Source organism: Anguilla rostrata, unplaced genomic scaffold (assembly GCF_018555375.3).
Source record: "Anguilla rostrata isolate EN2019 unplaced genomic scaffold, ASM1855537v3 scaf0961, whole genome shotgun sequence".
Taxonomy (NCBI): domain Eukaryota; kingdom Metazoa; phylum Chordata; class Actinopteri; order Anguilliformes; family Anguillidae; genus Anguilla; species Anguilla rostrata.
In genome coordinates, this window is record NW_026986323.1 from 20,809 (window position 1) to 47,115 (window position 26,307).

At 42.6% G+C, this 26,307-nt stretch overlaps 1 protein-coding gene across 1 annotated transcript in view; it reads right to left on the reverse strand.

The window, feature by feature from the left end:
* LOC135246900 (basement membrane-specific heparan sulfate proteoglycan core protein-like) overlaps positions 1-26,307 on the reverse strand; it is an 81,909-nt gene that overhangs the window by 17,719 nt on the left and 37,883 nt on the right. The window contains exons 10-20 of the mRNA XM_064320170.1: positions 26,184-26,207; positions 25,574-25,831; positions 23,968-24,258; positions 14,995-15,018; positions 14,364-14,621; positions 12,789-13,079; positions 12,092-12,349; positions 10,487-10,777; positions 9,233-9,490; positions 7,625-7,915; positions 6,342-6,626 (exon numbers count right to left, since the gene is read on the reverse strand). Of these exons, the coding sequence (XP_064176240.1) occupies positions 6,342-6,626; positions 7,625-7,915; positions 9,233-9,490; positions 10,487-10,777; positions 12,092-12,349; positions 12,789-13,079; positions 14,364-14,621; positions 14,995-15,018; positions 23,968-24,258; positions 25,574-25,831; positions 26,184-26,207 (2,529 nt within the window). The remainder of the gene's footprint in view (positions 1-6,341; positions 6,627-7,624; positions 7,916-9,232; positions 9,491-10,486; positions 10,778-12,091; positions 12,350-12,788; positions 13,080-14,363; positions 14,622-14,994; positions 15,019-23,967; positions 24,259-25,573; positions 25,832-26,183; positions 26,208-26,307) is intronic.

Below are 26,307 nucleotides of genomic sequence, written 5' to 3' on the forward strand. Positions count from 1 at the left end.
GAATATTATTTACATAAATATTATTCACAAATTGATCATGTTGGCTGAGGTGAAATTGGCAATAGAGCAAGGAAAAATGGATGTCTCTCGAACGTGATGAAAATGTACAAAGTTTATTTCCAATACCGGCAGTGACAAAGCGCACGAATGACACCTTGGATTCAGCAGAGTCAGACTGAACCACGAACCTTTCCAGAGGCTACTTCTTATTTGTTTTCGAAGCTTTGATCAGGAGTGTTGAATACACATACTAAGAAGGATATAGTCAGTTTTTTAACACTTATCAATTAGGCCGTAGTGTATTGGCTGTCCTGTTGTGATTGAATTAGCACATCTGTTGGCTTGGATGGTTCCCAATCTCTCACTCCCGGTCACTATTCTACCATTGTACCAACTGTATTGTGATAATGATAAGATCAAGGGAATGTGTGGCCAGCAGACATATTGGCATCAGAGTCAGATTTCTTACAATAGAAATTTTCATTACTCTCGCATTGCCAGCTGAACTACGCTGACCTGAAGAAAGCTGTGAAAGTTACACATTTAACTGTGACACTGAAAAGCTATCAGAGCGGCTGCCATCCCCTCTGAAATAGCAGAGTATCCTAACCCAGACACAGCTGCAGGAAGCTGCAACGGTTACCATGTGCGTCTGCATTTTAGTGCCATGCTCCTCTCTCCTCTGCTCGAGATATAGACGGAGCTGCAGGTTGGAGACGCTCGCGTGGTTTCTGTACTCTGATCACATGCTCATGAAGAGAAGCTAATGAGCCGCAGCGCCCGCTATATTGGTACTTAAATTTTTTTTTCTAGAGGAGGTAATCAGAGAAGTATGACATGCCTGTGTATTTTATAGCCGTCCTGCAGCTTTCCCCCCTGTGAGTGGCAGGAAAATAACTGTGTGCATATGCCATTGTGCATGTGTGATGCAGCACTTTCTTCCTCTGGAGAAATGTGAAAGTCCGTATGTTTGTGTTTATAGTCAGGTAAACAGCTAGGTGTCCATTCCATGTCAGGGAGCTTATAAAAAACAAAGGTTTTCTCAATAAGTTATTATTTAAGTGCGTTATATCAACGTTTATTGTGTTGTATACATTTTATTGATTCCTATTAGAAATTTTTCATAACATGCATTATGCATCCTGAGGTCTCCTGTACGTGAGCGTTATACATCAGCCCTGAACCAGGAGTGACCGCTGGCCATTGAGAACCACGCGTCAACAGAACCCTAGGGCACTTTAAAACTATATGATCCTTATGTTGGCATTTGAACGGATACTGCTTTAAAGCAACATCGGTTCAGAAAGTACAGCAAATGTGATGAACTTCCAAAGACACTGCTATTATGTTAGCATGAGCGATAGCACAGTATAATGAGTAGAACTGGTCTTGTAACCCAAAGGTCACAGGTTTGATTCCCGTGTAGGACACAGCTGTTGTACCCTTGAGCAAGGTACCTAGCCTCCATTGTTTCAGTATAGGTCCAGCTGTATAAATGGATCCAATGTAGTTGCAATGTAAAAGCTGTGTAAGTCGCTCTGGATCACAGTGTCTACTAAATGCCCGTAATTTAAGTCACTTGTAGTCTACTTCCTCAAAAATGCTTGCCAAGCCAACAGCCTATCCCTTCATTGCCCTGGCCAATTGGTGCTGAACAATTATTTATTTTTCATATGCGATTACACTTAGTTATCATCAAAAACTTCATCATGCAAGGACAGAAATAGTGCAACTAATAACATTTTTAATGACCTGTGGGGATGTTGCATTACACATACGTTTATTTTTTTTCATTTATTTCATATGTTAACAAAATAAAGAAGGAACAAAAAAGAACACACTTTAAAGTCAATTTAATTTAATACTAATACAAGCAGACACATGAAATGCATGTTGAACATGTTGCAGAGTCTCCGCTGTTTAGGCTGTATGTAAGCTTGCGGCGAGTTTTCTGCATCATATATAAAGTTCAACGAAGGACCTGAAACCAACATACAGCAATGAAAGCTGACTAACTTAGACAACGATCACATGTGCAGCTCTGGTGAATCAGAACCTCAGATTATATTACACAAATCCTGCACCTTAAAGGCACGACTGCTTTCTGTTTCCATTCCCAAAACTCACTGAGTGTCCCCATGACTGTACCCCCAATCAGGATTTCCCCTCCTGCAAGCTGAGAAACATCACATTGAAAAATAATCCTGAGCTCTCAAACCTTCTTCATTTCACATGAGCACACTGATTCAGCTTCTGTGTGAAGGTTTTAATAGTCAACTTCCACATTCTCTTCAGTGTATTTGACAGCTGCTTCATTAGGCGACCCTGCACATCAATAAACACGTATAAACACAACAGAGAGAGAGAACTGTGAGTGAGAATTAACAGTTCTGCAGCCTGAAATCTGAAACACATATTGTTTTTAGATGTGTTCCCCTATAAAATGACATCACCTGGTTTCCTGCACCATTTCAAACTATTCTCCACCTTCGCTTCCCTCCTCATTCCTCCTCCACCCCCACCTCCCTCTTCCCTCTCCGCAGATGACTTTCTGGCCGCCTTTGAAGGAAAGGTGGCTACAATCCGAACTCCTTTGCCCATCCAGTGAGCCCCCCAACCCCCGGCACAAACCCACAGCCACACTGACCTCCTTTGAAATGCTGGAGGACTCCGATGTATTACAACTCATCACCTCTCATCGTGCAACCACCTGTCCACTTGACCCCATCCCATCTAAAGTTCTCCAATCCATTTCCAGCGAGCTCCTTCCCTATCTGTCCTCTATTGTTAATTCCTCCCTCTCCTCTGGTCGTGTTCCCTCTGTTTTTAAGATGGCTCGTGTTACCCCACTTCTCAAAAACCCACCTCAGACCCCTCCGATGTAATGAATTATCGACCCGTATTGCTTCTACCCTTTCTGTCCAAAACCCTTGAACGAGCAGTTCTTAAACAACAAACCTCTTTTCTCCATCAGAACAACCTGCTAGACCCTCACCAGTCTGGCTTCCGATCCGGGCACTCAACAGAGACTGCACTCCTAGCTGTGACGGAGGCACTTGCCACTGCAAGAGCCTCACGCCTCTCCTCTGTCCTGATCCTTCTTGACCTGTCTGCAGCTTTTGACACGGTCAACCATAAAATACTCCTCTCCACCTTGGCTGGGATGGGAATTGCCGGGACTGCCCTGTCTTGGTTCGCTTCCTATCTTGCAGATAGGACCTACCAGGTCACCAGGAAGGGATCTGCCTCTGCTTCTCATCCACTTGTTACGGGAGTGCTGCAGGGATCTGTACTGGGTCCTCTGCTGTTCTCCTTATACACCAGATCTCTTGGTTCAGTCATTAATTCACATGGCTTCTCCTATCATTGTTATGCAGATGACACACAACTCTTCTTTTCTTCCCCCCCTCGGCCACACAGGTCTATGATAAGATCTCTTCCTGCCTGGCTGACATCTCCACCTGGATGGCCAGCCACCATCTGAAGCTCAACCTCAACAAAACTGAGCTGCTCTTCTTCTCGTGCAAGACCTCCTTACTTCGTGAGCTCTCAATCACGGTTGATGGCACCACAGTAACTGCCTCTCACTCTGCCAAGAGTTTGGGGGTGGTCCTGGATGACCAATTGGACCTCAAGGAGCACATCAAGGCAACATCACGGTCCTGCAGATTCCTTCTGTACAACATCAGAAGGATTCGACCATATCTGACGACGCACTCCACCCAGCTGCTCATCCAGGCTACGGTGACCTCTCGCCTTGATTACTGCAACTCTCTCCTTGCAAGCCTGCCAGCTTGTGCCATACAGCCACTACAGATGATTCAGAATGCTGCTGCCCGACTCATCTACAACCTCCCCAAATTCTCCCACGTCACTCATCTGCTGCAATCACTTCACTGGCTACCGGTCGCCGCCAGGATCCGGTTCAAAGCCCTGACCCTTGCCTACACTGCTGCCAACAGGACAGCCCTCATCTACTTGCAGGACATGACTCAATTCTATGTGCCTGCTCGACCACTTCGCTCTGCGGCAGCAGGGCGCCTTGTAACCCCTCCCACCCGCCCAAAGGGATCACAGAGCTTCTCCACCCTAGCTCCCCAGTGGTGGAACGAATTCCCCGTCCCTCTCCGAACCTCCCCCTCACTACCCATCTTCCGCCGTGGCCTGAAGACTCATCTCTTCAGACTATACCTAGACTAACCACCACCACGCTGTATTTCACTCTTTTATCAAAAAAAAAAAAAACCCTTTTCCTGTCACTTGTTACATGTTGCCCCATCCCAACACCTCTTGGTAATTTGTATTTGTCCTAATACTGTAGCTTATTCTTCTGCCTAGTTGGCTTTGCAGATGTTAGGCCAGAATAGTGTTCACTGTTCTCGGCTAGAAATAGCTGACAAAATAAGTATTGTACCTTACTGAACCCGTGTTTAGCAGTTGTCTACGACCATGAAATGCACTTTTTTGTACGTCGCTTTGGTTAAAAGCGTCTGCCAAATGAATGTAATGTAATGTAATGTAATTTCACACACAGTATAATGGAGGCCAGCAGGAGAGGAGCAGCTCCCAGACCGAATACCAGTCTACCTCTGGAGAGACACAGAGATGAGGGATATGTGGAGGATATAAACCTGTGCATATACAAGAATATATGGCGTGACAGGGTGGTAATCGGAACCCATGAAGTGGTTAATAGCTCTTATACTATGTATAACAACTAAAATGCGTGGGAAAATTTAAATAAAAAGGTATTTTTAAAGACATTTTATTAATTACAAAACTAACCCCATTATGTACACATCTGCCACTTTACTAAATATGGTTTCTTTGGTAATGATAAACCAGTTTCTCTTTTCTATGTATGCAGAGTAGTCTCACTATCAGCCATCAAAAATATAAGAAAAGAGAAAAGACATTAAACAATGAAAAACAAAGTTCACAACTATTGTCATGGTGCATTTAGCAACTGGTATAGTGGGAAAACAGACAGCAGTATCATATATTCTAATCCACATAACTACGATACGTTAATATCTCCAAGCTTAATAAATGCTGGACCCCTGACCACAAAAATGTGAAATGGGTTGAAACTGAGATATTTTCTGGTTAAAAAAAACGCTTTCTATCTGCACAACTTAGCGGTTGATTTTATTAAATAACATGGTGTTAAGTTTCCTTTTACATCAGGATTTCTAAGTCAACAAATTGAAAGTTTTCGCGTAGTGATTTAGAACCATAATGAGGCAAAATTACCCACATTGCCATGCCTATACACAAACACAAATAAAACGATTGGTTGACATGGCTGTCAACCAATCGGAATTAAATATTTGTCTAAGCCATAATATATATTGTTAGACTGTTTGTTGCTCCTATGTATGGTAAGTGAATGGAAAGCAATGTAAATATTTTAAGGATAAAGTTTTATATATAATTTGAAAGAGACTCACCTGCAACAGTCAGAGTGATGGAGTCGCTGCGCTGTGATGTCACATTTCTCCCTCCAGCCTCCCTCACACCAGTACTGCCCCTGGTCAGACCCAGCAGCCCCAGTGATGTTTACACTGTACTCTTTAGAGAGAGATGTGGCTGTCTGGTTATGGTCTCTGTACCAGAAATGTGTCCAGTTGCTGTAGGAGTCCACCTCACAGCTCAGTGTGACGGTCTCTCCATTGTACAGTGGGCGCCATTTTGGCTTCACGATCAGAGTGGCCTTAGGCAGGGCTGTGGAAAGGAGACAGACTGGGTCACAGTTTCTTCTGTCAGAATTTAGAGATGACTGAGGAGGAAACAGTTGTGCATAAATTGCAAGGAAAAATAACTAGAAATATACATTTTCTTTGACTCTATAGGTGGTCCTGCACAATATTCCATAAATATTAAAATTTTAAGCATTTCACCCAAAATAAATTATATATGTGAAATAATAATCCAAATATTTTTATTCTCTATAGTGTGAGCATAAGTTGAGTTTCATTGAAATTTGGATAATTACACAAAGCCTCCAGCACTGCTGAATTCATCAGAATGCCAATAACATAATGGTGTGGAATGTTTTCATGACACACATTAGGCCAAATAATAACTGACCATCATTTGAGTGCCGGAGATTAGTTGAGTATCGTATCTGACCATGTGCATCCCTTTATGACTACAGTCTACCTGTATTCAAGTGGATATTTCCAGCAGTAATGAGTATTTTCACAAAGCTCATGTCTCCTCTAGCTGGTTCAATAAACAAGATGATGACTTAATTTTATTCCAATGACATGCATATTCCGCAGATCTCAATCCAATAGAGCATGTGACATATCTAAATTGAAAGCCTACCTGAGACTCACCTGCAACAGTGATGGAGTCGCTGCGTTGTGATGTCACATTTCTCCCCTCCAGCTTCCCCTCACACCAGTACTGCCCCTGGTCAGACCCAGCAGCACCAGGGATGGTGAGTCTGTTACCAGTTACACTGTGACCAGCAGTCTGAGACACAGCCATCTGGGTCTGGTCTTTGTACCAGAAATGTGTCCAGTTGCTGTAGGAGTCCACCTCACACCTCAGAATGACGGTCTCTCCACTGTACAGTGGACACCATTTTGGCTCTACAGTCAGAGAGGCATTAGGCAGGGCTGTGGAAAGGAGACAGACTGGGTCACAGTTTCTTCTGTCAGAATGTAGAAGTGACTGAGGAGGAAACAGTTGTGTATAAAATGCAAGGGAAAAAGAACCATGTCAGAAAGATTAATTATCTTTGAGACAATAGGTGGTCCTGCGCAATATTTCATAAAATATAAATATTTGAAGCATAACTTCAAAAGTAAATTATATATGTGAAATCATTCACAGAATATTTTTATTCTCTATAGTGTGAGCATAAGTTGAATATCATTGAAATTAGGATAATTATACAAAGTCACTAGCACAGCTGAGTTCATTAGAATCCCAATAACATGTATGAAATTTACAGAGAGTGGTGCAATAAACAAAAAAAATCCAGTGAGTGGCAGTTCTGTGGGTGAAAACACCTTATTAATGACAGCGTGGGAAAAATGGGCAGACTCATTCAAGCTAGCAGAAAGGCCACAAATGGTTAAATAACAGCTATTTACAACAGTGCTGCGCAGAAGGACATCTCTGAATACACAACCCAAAACTAAACAATTGAAGAATGGATAAATGTCTGGTCTGACGAATCTCAATTTCTGCTACGACACGTACATAGATGGTAGGGTCTGAATTTGGCAAAACAGGGTGAATCCATACTGCATAAAAATCCCATCCTGTTTTGTGTCAGCAGTAACAGCTGTTAGTGGTAGTGTAATAGTGTGGGCAATGTTTTGTGGCACACACGTTAGGCCCCTTAATACCAACTGAGCATCAATTGAGTGCCAGAACATACTTAAGCATTGTAGCAGACCATGTGCATCCCTTTATGACCACAGTCTACCTTTTATCAAGTTGATACTTACAGCAGGTAATGTGCCTTGTCACAAAGCACACGTTACCTGCAGCTGGTTCCACAAACAAGACGGCGACTTCATTTAACTCCAATGACTTGCACAGTCCCCGGATCTGAATCCAATAGAGCATGTGACATATCCAAATTGAAAGCATACCTGAGACTCACCTGCAACAGTCAGATTGATGGAGTCGCTGCGCTGTGATGTCACTTTTCTCCCCTCCAGCCTCCCCTCACACCAGTACTGCCCCTGGTCAGACCCAACAGCACCAGGGATGGTGAGTCTGTTACCAGTTACACTGTGACCAGCAGTCTGAGACATAGCCATCTGGGCCTGGTCTTTGTACCAGGAATATATCCAGTTGCTGTAGGAGTCCACCTCACACCTCAGGGTGATGGTCTCTCCATTGTACAGTGGGCGCCATTTTGGCTCTACAGTCAGAGTGGCTTTAGGCAGTGCTGTAGAAACAAACAGGCTGGGTCACAGTTCTGTTGTCATGCCAGTATTTTTATGACTATGGAAAAAACAAATCACCCTAAATGAAGGACAAAAACCAGGGCTGCTGCATTCCTATTTTCAATGACATTAAGAGAAGATATTCAAAAATCAGAAATGAAAAAGCTCTAATCCTGATCGTAATGGTACAAGAATTAAACTAAGAAACAGGATCCCAGAATAATCACAGCAGTTGGGCCCAGTGCATTATGGGAATGTGCCAATTTTGCACACTGAATAATGCCTCTCAGCACTCACCTGATACCAGTACGTGGGTTGGGTAACTGTACTCTGTGTTCTAATCAGCACTCACCTGATACCTGTTTGTGGGTGGGGTTACTGTACTCTGTGTTCTAATAAGCACTCACCTGATACCTGTATGTGGGTGGGCTAACTGTACTCTGTGTACCAGACTGGGTCTCCCCCCTGTGTGTGTTAGAGGAGCAACACTGAGGGTGTAAGAGCCTTTAGATGTTCTGGAAATATGGGCAATGTCATTTGATCCAGTTCCTTTTTACCAGTAATAATCCCAGCCATCTGAAGTCACTGTAACCTTACAAGAGAGACTGACGTGTTCTCTTGCATATAACTGCCTGTGTGGAGAGACAGTCAGGACAGGCGGGGGTATCTCTATAACAGAGAGAACAGACTGAATCTCTCCCCCAGGTTCCTAATAATGGCATAACCAAACATACAGTGCAAACTGGCTTTAATCTGTGATACAGTAGAACATGCTTCGCTTAACCATGTACTGGGAAAGCATGTGACTGTCTCAGAACGGGTGTGGGCGAGGCTGTGAAGACGGACAGACTGTGTCACAGCTCTAACCGCTCATTACATTACACTACATTACAGGCATTAGCAAATGCTCCTACCCAGAGCGATTTACACAACTTCTACATACAACTTTGCTAGTGGAGTGTAGGCATGACTACAGAGGGACAGGCATGCTCTGATTGGGGTTGAGACAAAGAGCTAAAGCAGTAGGTTCTCTCATTCTGTCATAACAAATAGAAAAGGCTACATTCCATGGATTTAAACTTACAGAAGCTCAAATATTAACAATACAAACAGTGTGACAGTCAGAACCTCAATTCAATTGGTGGTATACCCAGCCCATTTAAGTGAAAATAAGTTAATTTTATATTTGTCTGTAATAAATGAACTGGTACGGGAAGCACAATGTGCACTGGGGAAGATTGAATAAATGTGTTAAATATGGTCTCTCTTTGGGACGAGTGAGACCACCAGTGTTCAGCTGCTGACCAGTTTTGACTCACCTGACACGTTCAGTCTGACAGGATCACTCATGGATTCAGCAGCACAGCTATATACACCACTGTGGGCTTCAGTAACAGGTGCGATGGTGTAGATGTTTTCTTGGGATACGTGCTTTGTCACCCAACCACTTGATTCAGTTCTGTACCATGAGAATCCATGATGTCTGAATGGCCGTCCCAAACACCTGAGAGTGACGGTCTCTCCAGTGAAGAACAGGGGCCAGTTAGGCTGCAGAGTCAGTACATCCTTTGGGCTCCCTGTACAAACAGTGCATGCACTACGTCAGTACATGTGTTTAAATACTCATGTCTGTTTATAGTGTCCTGATTAATGCCTCAGCTTAGTTTAGAACAGAAAAGAACTGCTTCTGTTTGTGATCTCTGTATCACCCCCTACTGTAGGACATGCCTCGAGTCTCACAGAAAAATATTTCTACATTAGCGTCCACATATGCAGTCAAATTAATCACATCATAATACTGTTAGACAGTCTTATTGTGAAACATGCAAGTCAACATATAAAGCATGGAGACATGGTAAAGAGTTTTCGTTTTTTGTTCAACCAAAATTATTATGAGCAAGATACACAATCTAAGCGACTTTGACCATGGTATGATAGCTGGTTCCCGACGTGGTGGTTCCAGCATCTCAGAAACAGCTTTGCTCCTGGGATTTTTATGTAGTACAGTCTCTAGATTTCATTGGGAGTGGTGCAAAAACTCCTGTGAATGGCAGTTCTTTGAGGGCAAACACCTTGCTAATAAGAGAGGCCAGAACAGAATGGGCAGACTCATTCAAGCTAGCAGAAAGGCCACACATGCTCATATAACAGCTGTTTACAACAGAACTGTGTAGAAGGGCATCTCTGAATACCCAACCCAAGACTAACAATTGAAACATGGTACTGTAAGAATTTGGTAAAACAGGATGAATCTATCCTGCTTTGTCTCTGCAGTAACGGCTGGTAGTGGTGGTGTAATGGTGTGGGGAATGTTTTTGTGACACCACTTAGGCCCCTTAATACTACCTAAACATCATTTGAGTGCCAGAACATACTTAAGCATTGTAGCGGACCATATGCATCCCTGTAAGGCCACAGTCTTTCTTTTTTCAAGTGGATACTTCCAATAGGTAATGCATCATGTCACAGACATGGCGGTGACTTCATTTTACTCCAATGACATGCACAGCCCCCAGAACTCAATTTAACAGAGCATGTGACATATCCAAATTGAAAGCGTACCTGAGACTCACCTGCAACAGTCAGATTGATGGAGTCGCTGCGCTGTGATGTCACTTTTCTCCCCTCCAGCCTCCCCTCACACCAGTACTGCCCCTGGTCAGACCCAGCAGCACCAGGGATGGTGAGTCTGTTACCAGTTACACTGTGACCAGCAGTCTGAGACACAGCCATCTGGGCCTGGTCTTTGTACCAGGAATATATCCAGTTGCTGTAGGAGTCCACCTCACACCTCAGGGTGACGGTCTCTCCATTGTACAGTGGGCGCCATTTTGGCTCTACCGTCAGAGTGGCTTTAGGCAGTGCTGTAGAAACAGACAGACTGGGTCACAGATCTGTTGTCATGCCTGTATTTTTATGACTTTGGAAAAACTAATCACCCTAAATGAAGGACAAAAACCAGGGCTGCTGCATTCCTATTTTCAATGACATTAACAGAAGATATTCAAAAATCAGAAATGACAAAGCTCTAATCCTGATCGTAATGGTACAAGAATTAAACTAAGAAACAGGATCCCAGAATAATCACAGCAGTTGGGCCCAGTGCATTATGGGAATGTGCCAATTTGCACACTGAATAATGCCTCTCAGCACTCACCTGATACCTGTATGTGGGTGGGGTAACTATACTCTGTGTTCCAGTCAGTACTCACCTGATACCTGCATGTGGATGGGGTTACTGTACTCTGTGTTCCAATCAGCATTCAACTGAGACCTGTATGTGGGTGGGGCAACTATAATCTGTGTACCAGACTGGGTCTCCCCCCTGTGTGTGTAAGAGGAGCAACACTGAGGGTGTAAGAGCCTTTAGATGTTCTGGAAATATGGGCAATGTCATGTGATCCAGTTCCTTTTTACCAGTAATAATCCCAGCCAGCTGAAGTCACTGTAACTATGCAAGAGAGACTGACATGTTCTCTTGTATATAACTGCCTGTGTGGAGAGACAGTCAGGACAGGCGGGGGTATCTCTATAACAGAGAGAACAGACTGAATCTCTCCCCCAAGTTCCTAATAATGGCATAACCAAACATACAGTGCAAACTGGCTTTAATCTGTGATACAGCAGAACATGGTTCGCTTATCCATGTACTGGAAAAGCATGTGACTATCTCAGAACGGGTGTGGGCGAGGCTGTGAAGACGGACAGACAGTGTCACAGCTCTAACCGCTCATTACATTACACTACATTACAGGCATTCGCAGATGCTCCTACCAGAGCAATTTACACAACTTTTACATACAACTTTGCTAGTGGAGTGTAGACATGACTACAGAGGGACAGGCATGCTCTGATTGGGGTTGAGACAATGAGCTAAAGCAGTAGGTTCTCTCATTCAATCATAACAGATAGAAAAGGCTACGTTCCATGGATTCAAACATACAGAAGCTCAAATATCAACAATACAAACAGTGTGACAGTCAGAAACTGAACTCAATTGGTGGTATACCCAGCCCATTTAAGTGAAAATAAGTTAATTTTATATTTGCCTGTAATAAATGAACTGGTACGGGAAGCACAGTGTGCACGGGGGAAGATTGAATAAATGTGTTAAATATGGTCTCTCTGTGAGATGAGTGAGACCACCAGTGTTCAGCTGCTGACCAGTTTTGACTCACCTGACACGTTCAGTCTGACAGGATCACTCATGGATTCAGCAGCACAGCTATATACACCACTGTGGGCTTCAGTAACAGGTGCGATGGTGTAGATGTTTTCTTGGGAATTGTGCTTCATCACACTAATATCTGATTCATTTCTGTACCACCAGAATCCATAATGTCTGTATGGCCGTCCCAAACACGTGAGAGTGACGGTCTCTCCAGTGAAGAACAGGGGCCGGTTAGGCTGCAGAGTCAGTACATCCTTTGGGCTCCCTGTACAAACAGTGCATGCACTACGTCAGTACATGTGTTTAAATACTCATGACATGTTTATAGTGTCCTGATTAATGCTGTGGCTTCATTCGTTTAGAACAGTAAAGAACTGCTTCTGTTTGTGATCTCTGTATCACCCCCTACTGTAGGACATGCCTCGGGTCTCACAGAATAATATTTCTACCGTCCACATATGCAGTCACATTAATCACATCATAATGCTGTTAGACAGTCTTATTGTGAAGCATGACATTCTGTTATCAATCATACGTTTCACTAAACTGTCTGAATGCGCCATGTCACAAAGCACACGTCACCTCTAGCTGGTTCCACAAACAAGATGACGACTTCATTTTAATCCAATGACCTGCACATTCCCCAGATCTCAATCCAATAGAGCATGTGACATATCCAAATTGAATGAGTACCTGAGACTTACCTGCAACAGTCAGATTGATGGAGTCGCTGCGCTGTGATGTCACTTTTCTTCCCTCCAGCCTCCCCTCACACCAGTACTGCCCCTGGTCAGACCCAACAGCACCAGGGATGGTGAGTCTGTTACCAGTTACACTGTGACCAGCAGTCTGAGACACAGCCATCTGGGCCTGGTCTTTGTACCAGGAATATGTCCAGTTGCTGTAGGAGTCCACCTCACACCTCAGGGTGACGGTCTCTCCATTGTACAGTGGGCGCCATTTTGGCTGTACCGTCAGAGTGGCTTTAGGCAGTGCTGTAGAAACAAACAGACTGGGTCACAGTTCTGTTGTCATGCCAGTATTTTTATGACTATGGAAAAAACAAATCGCTCTAAATGAAGTACAAAATCCAGGGCAGCTGCATTCCTATTTTCAATTATATTAAGATGATAAGAAGATGATATTCAAAAATCAGAAATGAAAAAGCTCTCATCCTGATCGTAATGGTACAAGAATTAAACTAAGAAACAGGACCCCAGAATCATCTCAGCAGTTGGACCCAGTGCATTATGGGAATGTGCCATTTTTGCACACTGAATAATGCCTGTCAGCACTCACCTGATACCTGTATGTGGGTGGGATTACTGTACTCTGTGTTCCAATCAGCACTCACCTGATACCTGTATGTGGGTGGGGTAAATATACTCTGTGTTCCCAACTGAGTCTCCCCCCTGTGTGTGTAAGAGGAGCAACACTGAGGGTGTACAAGCCTTTAGATGTTCTGGAAATATGGGCAATGTCATGTGATCCAGTTCCTTTTTACCAGTAATATTCCCAGCCAGCTGAAGTCACTGTAACCTTACAAGAGAGACTGACATGTTCTCTTGCATATAACTGCCTGTGTGGAGAGACAGTCAGGACAGGTGGTGTTTCTCTATAACAGAGAGAACAGACTGAATCTCTCCCCCAGGTTCCTAATAATGGCATAATCAAACATACAGTGCAAACTGGCTTTAATCTGTGATACAGTAGAACATGGTTCGCTTATCCATGTACTGGGAAAGCATGTGACTATCTCAGAATGGGTGTGGGCGAGGCTGTGAAGACGGACAGACTGTGTCACAGCTCTAACCGCTCATTACATTACACTACATTACAGGCATTCTCAGATGGTTCTACCCAGAGCGATTTACACAACTTCCACATACAACTTTGCTAGTGGAGTGTAGACATGACTACAGAGGGACAGGCATGCTCTGATTGGGGTTGAGACAAAGAGCTAAAGCAGTAGGTTCTCTCATTGTCATAACAGATAGAAAAGGCCACATTCCATGTATTAAAACCTACAGAAGCTCAAATATTAACAATACAAACAGCGTGACAGGCAGAAACTCAACTCAATTGGTGGTATACGCAGCCCATTTAAGTGAAAATAAGTTAATAAATTAAAACTATATTTTTATATTTGCCTGTAATAAATGAACTGGTACGGGATGCACAATGTGCACTGGGGAAGATTGAATAAATGTGTTAAATATGGTCTCTCTGTGGGATGAGTGAGACCACCAGTGTTCAGCTGCTGACCAGTTTTGACTCACCTGACACGTTCAGTCTGACAGGACCACTCGTGGAATCAGCCTCACAGATGTATACACCACTGTGGGCTTCAGTAACAGGTGCGATGGTGTAGATGTTATCCTGGGACGCGTGCTTTAGCAGCCGACTATCTGATTCATATCTGAACCACACAAATCCATAATGTTTGAATGGCCGTCCCGAACACGTGAGAGTGACGGTCTCTCCAGTGAAGAACAGGGGCCAGTTAGGCTGCAGAGTCAGTACAGCCTTTGGGCTCCCTGTACAAACAGTGCATGCACTACGTCAGTACATGTGTTTAAATACATGACATGTATTTAAATGACATGTTTATAGTGATTAATGCTGTAGCATTATTATTTTAGAACAGTAATGAACTGATTCTGTTTGTGATCTCTGTATCACCCCCTACTGTAGGACATGCCTTGAGTCTCACAGAATAATATTTCTACATTACCGTCCACATGTGCAGTCACATTAATCACATCATAATGCTGTGAGACCGTCTTATTGTGAAGCATGACATTCTGTTATCAATCATAAGTTTCACTAAACTGTCTGAATAAGGTTATTCTCTGATAAATTATCAGGTAACAGAAGGTTGGGTTTGTTTTAAAATCTAGTAACACTCACCCAGTCTTGTCATTAGACTCAGCACTGTAAAAAAAAAAAAAAAGAAAGACAGGAATCATTGGCATCATCATCGAAATGGCCAAAGAAATGCAATAAGTGCAAGAAAAATACAAAACCATAAATATATTCCATATAAAGCCTAAATACATCCCCATCATTGCTGTTTGATTTCAAGATGTCATCCGTGCAGTACTGTGGAAGTTTGGTAAACTCAGGTCCACCAGTCAGTGTTTGAGTTCGGCTATGAACAGTTTGAATGGAAAGTATATCCGTTTGTGTGAACATATTTGAAGCCTTTACATGTTCTGTGCAAAAATACACTGAAAGTTCTGGTTAAAAAGCCAGTTACATATCACCACCAACATGCTATTAAGTACAATTGTTTTACCTTTTATCATGTAATTTTTTGTTTTATTATTTTATTTGTAGCACAATATGCTAGATTGGTACCTTTTGCGATTATTTTTTTATTTTTATTTTACTGCTAGAGTGTATTGATGGACACCAACTTTTTTATTCTAATTGCAAATTGCTGCTTGTACATATTTTTTGTAAATTTTCCCACTTTCCCACCGGCCGAGGGACTACTGATGAAATTTAGTTATCAAGCTAATTCTGGGGCAGTTACTATCTGTCCAATGTCTCTTTCAAATAACAAATAAATAAAATTGTATTTCTTCTTTCACAAAACATTGCTAGTGATCATTCAAGGTATGTTATCTACTGAAGCAAAAGCATACTTCTTCACTCATACTTTTCTTCTTTTCCCATAACGCAGGTCATTCCAATGCAGCCCAAACTCTGTAGAGCATTTTAGTATTAGCGAGGTCAAATTATACTTATTTATTTAAGCAATACTTAACAAATGTGTTGTTGTGGTTTATTTATATCAATCAAAGGCAAATTTCACCACAAAAACATACTTATCTGTTAAAAACCTTTACATTAAAAAACTGATTAGGTAGTACTCACAGATCAATGTGACCCCTCTGTTTGCCTGCATGATTCAAGAGGAAGGTTAGTGCTTCAACTTCAGTGATCAAAAGAGTGCTAAAAAAGAAACCCCTGGGCTATTATACATACTGTACAGCACCTCTAATGCATTCGTTTCTTATCTGCTTGTGTGAACTGCAAGTTGCGAAAAAATTCCCACAAAGCTCCCACCCTTCTACTTCATCACTGCTTTACCTTCCGCTTTTCTGTAACTAAAATCAACTAAATTTAAATATATATCTGCAGAAGATCACTCTTTCATTTCCTCTATACTGACAAAAAGCCACCAACAACAGAAGCCAGAAAACACACAGGCACTCACAGTGCCAAACAGAGAATAAACTATCCAAACTTGTATGTGAGTTGTGTAGGCTCGAGACAACTCTAAGTACCTGTATGAGTTGTACTGCAGTTGATGACAGATGAATCCTGTGAAGAGTTGTGAAGGAGAACCCTAAAACTACAGTCAGTGATGTCACCAGCAGTCTCCAGAGGGCAAGGGTAAAAATATAGCAAGACGCCAAATGCAGAAGACTCTGGGAGCAGAATTATAGAGGCTAAACAGATAAATGCAAAACCTCACATCAACATCAAGAATCAAAAGGCCAGATTAGAATTTGCCAAAAAATACAAAGACAAGCCTGACGAGTTTTGAAGCAGTTTTATGAACAGATGAGACAAAAAAATAAAAAAATTAAAACCAAAGCAATGGAAAGCTGAAAGTGTGGAGGAAAGAACTTCTGCTTTTTAATTGTAATCTTTTTTTTTTTACTTTTACACTGCTGAAAATAGGGGGACTCAACACAAAGACAGCAGTTTCTGTGAAATGGTAACACACATACCATGATATTAAAAGCTGACTGTACTTTTGTCTCATATTCAAATCCAATTACTGTAAGCACAGAGCAAAAATAACCAATTTCCATCTACTATTACAACACTTTTTGGGGGCTCTGTTCATGAGAGCAAAAATAAGGAAGTAGGTCCTGCACAGCAAACCAGCTTTTTGTTTTCTTCTCTTCTATTTTTATAAACTAAAGAAAAATGCGGAACTTCACTTGTTATTGCAGGGAATCAGAGTGACTTTAGGGCATCACCTTGCTTAAATGCACTGGTCCTCTGTGAAATGAAACACTGCATGGTCTAAAAAACCCAACTGTGCCAGAGCTGACTGTGAATGTTGGACCTGCAGGGCAGCTCATAATTGGCTAGAGTGAAGCCCTGGGAGTATGTGATTGGCTACTTGAAAAGATGGGGATGCTTGTCTGTGCACTAAAAAACGTACACAAGATTGAGGTGCTAGTCTGTGTGCTTACAAACTTACACAGGATGGGGTGCATTAAAGTTCCAGTGCATGTCCCTCTGACATTTACTTGAAAACAGAAGCTATTGTAAAATCATTTGGCCAGCAGGTGGGTCACTTGAGCAATAAAATAATCCGTTGAGCTAAAAAAATAAATAAATACTGTACTAATTTGGCTCCTGACTAATCTTTAGGGTACGCTCTACTATACAAAATTTTCTACTATCCGGCACCACAAATTTCCTGATGATGATGGAGAGTAGAAATTCTACTATAATGACCTCTGCAAAAACAATGCACAACAATGCCCAGTCAAAGCCCAACATCTGGCCACCATGCTCCGTCAGCCCAGAGAGAAGTCTAACTGGCTCCACCCTTCTTGCATATGCAGACTTCATGGCTGCTTGGCCACAGAATCAGTTGTGTTCTGTCTGTTTCTCCAGGCTTGGGAGCTGATTTTTGAGATCACCAAATCTCATATTCAACCATACAATGACACCGTCATACCAACAGGCTCTTTGGAAATGCTGCACAAACAAAGGCCTTAGTGAGAGCAATTGTGTAAATCAATTGTCTGGTTCGACCAAAATTGAGCCTTTTGGTCATGAACAGAAACTTGGCAAAGTAAGAGTCAACTGCCTCTGAAATCATACTGTAACCACACTATTTCTGCAACTTAAACCCTAAAGTTTATTATGTAACTCTGTTTGAATGCTAAATGATGAATGGAAAATTATTTACAGAAATATTATTCACAAGTTGATCATGTTGCCTGAGGTGTAATTTGCATTAGAAATTTACATCACTCTAGCATGCCCAGCTGAACTACGCTGACCTGAAGAAAGCTGTGAAAGTTACACATTTAACTGTGACACTGAGAAGCTCTCAGAGTGACTGCCATCCCCTCTGAAATCGCAGAGTATCCTAACCCAGACAGAGCTGCAGGAAGCTGCAACAGTTACCATGTGCGTCTGCATTTTAGTGCCATGCTCCTCTGTCCTCTGCTCGAGATATAGTCGGAGCTGCAGGTTGGAGACGCTCGCGTGGTTTCTGTACTCTGATCACATGCTCATGAAGGGAAGCTAACGAGCCGCAGCATCCGCTATATTGGTACTTTAATTTTTTTTTTTAGAGGAGGTAATCAGAGAAGTATGACATCCCTGTGTATGTTATAACCATTCTGCAGCTTTCCCCCTGTGTGTGGCAGGAAAATAACAGTGTGTGCATATGCCATTGTGCATGTGTGATGCAGCACTTTCTTCCTCTGGAGAAATGTGAAAGTCCGTATGTTTGTGTTTATAGTCAGGTAAACAGCTAGGTGTCCATTCCATGTCAGGGAGCTTATAAAAAACAAAGGTTATCTCAATAAGTTATTATTTAAGTGCGTTATATCAACGTTTATTGTGTTGTATACATTTCATTGATTCCTATTAGAAATGTTTCATAACATGCATTATGCATCCTGAGGTCTCCTGTACGCGAGCGTTATACATCAGCCCTGAACCAGGAGTGACCGCTGTCCATTGAGCACCACGCGTCAACAGAACCCTAGGGCACTTTAAAACTATATGATCCTTATGTAGGCATTTGAACGGATACTGCTTTAAAGCAACATCGGTTCAGAAAGTACAGAAAATGTAATGAACTTCCAAAGACACTGCTATTATGTTAGCATGAGCGATAGCACAGTATAATGAGTAGAACTGGTCTTGTAACCCAAAGGTCACAGGTTTGATTCCCGTGTAGGACACAGCCGTTGTACCCTTGAGCAAGGTACCTAGCCTCCATTGTTTCAGTATAGGTCCAGCTGTATAAATGGATCCAATGTAGTTGCAATATAAAAGTTGTGTAAGTCGCTCTGGATAACAGTGTCTGCTAAATGCCGGTAATGTAAATCACTTGTAGTCTACTTCCTCAAAAATGCTTGCCAAGCCAACAGCCTATCCCTTCATTGCCCTGGCCAATTGATGGTGAACAATTATTTAAGATCAAATTAAATTCAGCTATTCTCATTTTTTATTTATGATGGCCTATTTATTTTTCATATGTGATTACACTTAGTTATCATCAAAAACTTCATCATGCAAGGACAGAAATACCGCAACTAATAACATTTTTAATGACCTGTGGGGATGCTACATTACACATACGTTTATTTTTTTTTCATTTATTTCATATGTTAACAAAATAAAGAAGGAACAAAAAAGAACACACTTTAAAGTCCATTTAATGTAATACTAATAAAAGCAGACACATGAAATGCATGTTGAACATGTTGCAGAGTCTCAGCTGTTTAGGCTGTATGTAAGCTTGCGGCAATTTTACTACATAATATATAGAGTTCAACGTAGGACCTGAAACAAACACACAGCAATCAAAGCTAACTAGCTTAGACAAAGATCACAAGTGCAGCTCTGGTGAATCAGAACCTCAGATATATTATACAGATCCTGCACTCTAAAGGCACGACTGCTTCATTCCCAAAACTCAGTGAGTGTCCCCATAACTGCACCCCCAATCAGGATTTCCCCTCCTGCAAGCTGAGAAGCATCACATTGAAAAATAATCCTGAGCTCTCAAATGTTCTTCATTTGACATGAGCACACTGATCCAGCTTCTGTGTGAAGGTTTTATAAGTCAACTTCCACATTCTCTTCGGTGTATTTGACAGCTGCTTCATTAGGCGACCCTGCACATCAATAAACACGTATAAACACAACAGAGGGAGAGAACGGTGAGTGAGAATGAACAGTTCTGCAGCCTGAAATCTGAAACACATATTGTTTTTAGATGTGTTCCCCTATAAAATGACATCACCTGGTTTCCTGCACCATTTCAAACTATTCTCCACCTTCTCTTCCCTCCTCATTCCTCCTCCACCCCCACCTCCCTCTTCCCTCTCCGCAGATGACTTTCTGGCTGCCTTTGAAGGAAAGGTGGCTACAATCCGGAACTCCTTCGCCCATCCAGTGAGCCCCCCAACCCCCCGGGACAAACCCACAGCCACACTGACCTCCTTTGAAATGCTGGAGGACTCCGATGTATTACAACTCATCACCTCTCATCGTGCAACCACCTGTCCACTTGACCCCATCCCATCTAAAGTTCTCCAATCCATTTCCAGCGAGCTCCTTCCCTATCTGTCCTCTATTGTTAATTCCTCTCTCTCCTCTGGTCATGTTCCCTCTGTTTTTAAGATGGCTCGTGTTACCCCACTTCTCAAAAAACCCACCTCAGACCCCTCCGATGTAACGAATAATCGACCCGTATCGCTTCTACCCTTTCTGTCCAAAACCCTTGAACGACCAGTTCTTGAACTAACCTCTTTTCTCCATCAGAACAACCTGCTAGACCCTCACCAGTCTAGCTTCCGATCAGGGCACTCAACAGAGACTGCACTCCTAGCTGTGACGGAGGCACTTGCCACTGCAAGAGCCTCACGCCTCTCCTCTGTCCTGATCCTTCTTGACCTGTCTGCAGCTTTTGACATGGTCAACCATAAAATACTCCTCTCCACCTTGGCTGGGATGGGAATTGCCGGGACTGCCCTGTCTTAGTTCGCTTCCTTTCTTGCAGATAGGACCTACCAGGTCACCTGGAAGGGATCTGCCTCTGCTTCTCATCCACTCAGGGATCTGTACTGGGTCCTCTGCTGTTCTCCTTATACACCAGATCTCTTGGTTCAGTCATTAATTCACATGGCTTCTCCTATCATTGTTATGCAGATGACACACAACTCTTCTTTTCTTTCCCCCCCTCGGCCACACAGGTCTATGATAAGATCTCTTCCTGCCTGGCTGACATCTCCACCTGGATGGCCAGCCACCATCTGAAGCTCAACCTCAACAAAACTGAGCTGCTCTTCTTCCCGTGCAAGACCTCCTTACTTCGTGAGCTCTCAATCACGGTTGATGGCACCACAGTAACTGCCTCTCACTCTGCCAAGAGCTTGGGGGTGGTCCTGGATGACCAACTGGACCTCAAGGAGCACATCAAGGCAACATCACGGTCCTGCAGATTCCTTCTGTACAACATCAGAAGGATTCGACCATACCTGACGACGCACTCCACCCAGCTGCTCGTCCAGGCTACGGTGACCTCTCGCCTTGATTACTGCAACTCTCTCCTTGCAAGCCTGCCAGCTTGTGCCATACAGCCACTACAGATGATTCAGAATGCCGCTGCCCGACTCACCTACAACCTCCCCAAATTCTCCCACGTCACTCCTCTTCACTGGCTACCGGTCGCCGCCAGGATCCGGTTCAAAGCCCTGACCCTTGCCTACACTGCTGCCAACAGGACAGCCCCCATCTACTTGCAGGACATGACTCAATTCTATGTGCCTGCTCGACCACTTCGCTCTGCGGCAGCAGGGCGCCTTGTAACCCCTCCCACCCGCCCAAAGGGATCACAGAGCTTCTCCACCCTAGCTCCCCAGTGGTGGAACGAACTCCCCGTCCCTCTCCGAACCTCCCCCTCACTACCCATCTTCCGCCGTGGCCTGAAGACTCATCTCTTCAGACTATACCTAGACTAACCACCACCACGCTGTATTTCACTCTTTTATCAAAAATAAAAAAACCCTTTTCCTGTCACTTGTTACATGTTGCCCCATCCCAACACCTCTTGGTAATTTGTATTTGTCCTAATACTGTAGCTTATTCTTCTGCCTAGTTGGCTTTGCAGATGTTAGGCCAGAATAGTGTTCACTGTTCTCGGCTAGAAATAGCTGTACAAAATAAGTATTGTACCTTACTGAACCCGTGTTTAGCAGTTGTCTACGACCATGAAATGCACTTTTTTGTATGTCGCTTTGGATAAAAGCGTCTGCCAAATGAATGTAATGTAATGTAATGTAATTTCACACACAGTATAATGGAGGCCAGCAGGAGAGGAGCAGCTCCCAGACCGAATACCAGTCCACCTCTGGAGAGACACAGAGATGAGGGATATGTGGAGGATATAAACCTGTGCATATACAAGAATATATGGCGTGACAGGGTGGTAATCGAAACCCATGAAGTGGTTAATATCTCTTATACTATGTATAACAACTAAAATGCGTGGGGAAATTTAAATAAAAAGGTATTTTTAAAGACATTTTATTAATTACAAAACTAACCCCATTATGTACACATCTGCCACTTCACTAAATATGGTTTCTTTGGTAATGATAAACCAGTGTTTCGCTTTTGTATGCGGAGTAGTCTCACTATCAGCCATCAAAAATATAAGAAAAGAGAAAAGACATTAAACAATGAAAAACAAAATTCACAACTATTGTCATGGTGCATTTAGCAACTGGTATAGTGGGAAAACAGTCAGCTGTATCATATATTCTAATACACATAACTACGATACGTTAATATCTTCAAGCTTAATAAATGCTGCACCCCTGACCACAAAAATGTGAAATGTGTTGAAACTGAGATATTTTCTGGATAAAAAAACGCTTTCTATCTGCACAACTTAGCGATTGATTTTTTTAAATAACATGGTGTTAAGTTTCCTTTTACATCAGGATTTCTAAGTCAACAAATTGAAGTTTTCGCGCTGTGATTTAGAACCATAATGAGGCAAAATTACCCACATTGCCATGCCTATACACAAACACGAATTAAACGATTGGTTGACATGGCTGTCAACCAATCGGAATTAAATATTTGTCCAAGCCATATTATATATTGTTATACTGTTTGATGCTCCTATGTATGGTAAGTGAATGGAAAGCAATGTAAATATTTTAAGGATAAAGTTTTATATATAATTTGAAAGAGACTCACCTGCAACAGTCAGAGTGATGGAGTCGCTGCGCTGTGATGTCACATTTCTCCCCTCCAGCCTCCCCTCACACCAGTACTGCCCCTGGTGAGACCCAGCAGCCCCAGTGATGTTTACACTGTACTCTTTAGAGAGAGATGTGGCTGTCTGGTTATGGTCTCTGTACCAGAAATGTGTCCAGTTGCTGTAGGAGTCCACCTCACAGCTCAGTGTGACGGTCTCTCCATTGTACAGTGGGCGCCAATTTGGCTTCACGATCAGAGTGGCCTTAGGCAGGGCTGTGGAAAGGAGACAGACTGGGTCACAGTTTCTTCTGTCAGAATTTAGAGATGACTGAGGAGGAAACAGTTGTGCATAAATTGCAAGGAAAAATAACTAGAAATATAAATTTTCTTTGACTCTATAGGTGGTCCTGCACAATATTCCATAAATATTAAAATTTTAAGCATTTCACCCAAAATAAATTATATATGTGAAATAATAATCCAAATATTTTTATTCTCTATAGTGTGAGCATAAGTTGAGTTTCATTGAAATTTGGATAATTACACAAAGCCTCCAGCACTGCTGAATTCATCAGCATGCCAATAACATAATGGTGTGGAATGTTTTCATGACACACATTAGGCCCCATAATAACTGACCATCATTTGAATGCCGGAGATTACTTGAGTATCGTATCTGACCATGTGCATCCCTTTATGACTACAGTCTACCTGTATTCAAGTGGATATTTCCAGCAGGTAATGAGTATTTTCACAAAGCTCATGTCTCCTCTAGCTGGTCCAATAAACAAGATGATGACTTAATTTTATTCCAATGACATGCATATTCCCCAGATCTCAATCCAATGGAGCATGTGACATATCCAAATTGAAAGCGTACCTGAGACTCACCTGCAACAGTCAGATTGATGGAGTCGCTGCGCTGTGATGTCACTTTTCTCCCCTCCAGCCTCCCCTCACACCAGTACTGCCCCTGGTCAGACCCAACAGCACCAGGGATGGTGAGTCTGTTACCAGTTACACTGTGACCAGCATTCTGAGACATAGCCATCTGGGCCTGGTCTTTGTACCAGGAATATATCCAGTTGCTGTAGGAGTCCACCTCACACCTCAGGGTGATGGTCTCTCCATTGTACAGTGCGTGCCATTTTGGCTCTACAGTCAGAGTGGCTTTAGGCAGTGCTGTAGAAACAAACAGGCTGGGTCACAGTTCTGTTGTCATGCCAGTATTTTTATGACTATGGAAAAAACAAATCACCCTAAATGAAGGACAAAAACCAGGGCAGCTGCATTCCTATTTTCAATGACATTAAGAGAAGATATTCAAAAATCAGAAATGAAAAAGCTCTAATCCTGATAGTAATGGTACAAGAATTAAACTAAGAAACAGGATCCCAGAATAATCACAGCAGTTGGGCCCAGTGCATTATGGGAATGTGCCAATTTTTGCACACTGAATAATGCCTGTCAGCACTCACCTGATACCAGTACGTGGGTTGGGTAACTGTACTCTGTGTTCTAATCAGCACTCACCTGATACCTGTTTGTTGGTGGGGTTACTGTACTCTGTGTTCTAATAAGCACTCACCTGATACCTGTATGTGGGTGGGCTAACTGTACTCTGTGTACCAGACTGGGTCTCCCCCCTGTGTGTGTAAGAGGAGCAACACTGAGGGTGTAAGAGCCTTTAGATGTTCTGGAAATATGGGCAATGTCATTTGATCCAGTTCCTTTTTACCAGTAATAATCCCAGCCAGCTGAAGTCACTGTAACCTTACAAGAGAGACTGACGTGTTCTCTTGCATATAACTGCCTGAGTGGAGAGACAGTCAGGAGAGGTGGGGTTTCTCTATAACAGAAAGAACAGACTGAATCTCTCCCCTAGGTTCCTAATAATGGCATAATCAAACATACAGTGCAAACTGGCCTTAATCTGTGATACAGCAGAACATGGTTCGCTTATCCATGTACTGGGAAAGCATGTGACTATCTCAGAACGGGTGTGGGCGAGGCTGTGAAGGCGGACAGACTGTGTCACAGCTCTAACCGCTCATTACATTACACTACATTACAGGCATTCGCAGATGCTCCTACCCAGAGCAATTTACACAACTTATATATACAAATTTGCTAGTGGAGTGTAGACATGACTACAGAGGCACAAGCATGCTCTGATTGGGGTTGAAACAAAGAGCTAAAGCAGTAGGTTCTCTCATTGTCATAACAGATAGAAAAGGCTACATTCAATGGATTAAAACATACAGATGCTCAAATATTAACAATACAAACAGTGTGACAGTCAGAAACTCAACCCAATTGGTGGTATTCCCAGCCCATTTTAGTGAAAATAAGTTAATTTTATATTTGCCTGTAATAAATGAACTGGTACGGGAAGCACGATGTGCACTGGGGAAGATTGAATAAATGTGTTAAATATGGTCTCTCTGTGGGACGAGTGAGACCACCAGTGTTCAGCTGCTGACCAGTTTGGACCCACCTGACACGTTCAGTCTGACAGGATCACTCCTGGATTCAGCAGAACACGTGTATACACCACTGTGGGCTTCAGTTACAGGTGCGATGGTGTAGATGTTTTCATGGGATGTGTGCTTTGTCACAAGACTATTTGATTCATTTCTGTACCATACGAATCCATAATGTCTGAATGGCCGTCCTGTACACCTGAGAGTGACGGTCTCTCCAGTGAAGAACAGGGGCCAGTTAGGCTGCAGAGTCAGTACATCCTTTGGGCTCCCTGTACAAACAGTGCATGCACTACGTCAGTACATGTGTTTAAATACTCATGACATGTTTATAGTGTCCTGATTAATGCTGTGGCTTCATTTTTTTAGAAGAGTAAAGAACTGCTTCTGTTTGTGATCTCTGTATCACCCCCTACTGTAGGACCTGCCTCGAGTCTCACAGAATAATATTTCTACATTACCGTCAAATTAATCACGTCATAATGCTGTGAGACAGATTTATTGTGAAGCATGACATTCTGTTATCAATCGTAAGTTTCACTAAACTGTCTGAATAAGGTTTTTCTCTGATAAATTATCAGGTAACAAAAGGTGGGGCTTGTTTTAAAATCTAGTAACACTCACCCAGTCTTGTCATTAGACTCAGCACTGTAAAAAAATAAAGACAGGAATCATTGACATCGTCATCGAAATGGCCAAAGAAATGCAATAAGTGCAAGAAAAATACAAAACTATAAATATGTTCCAA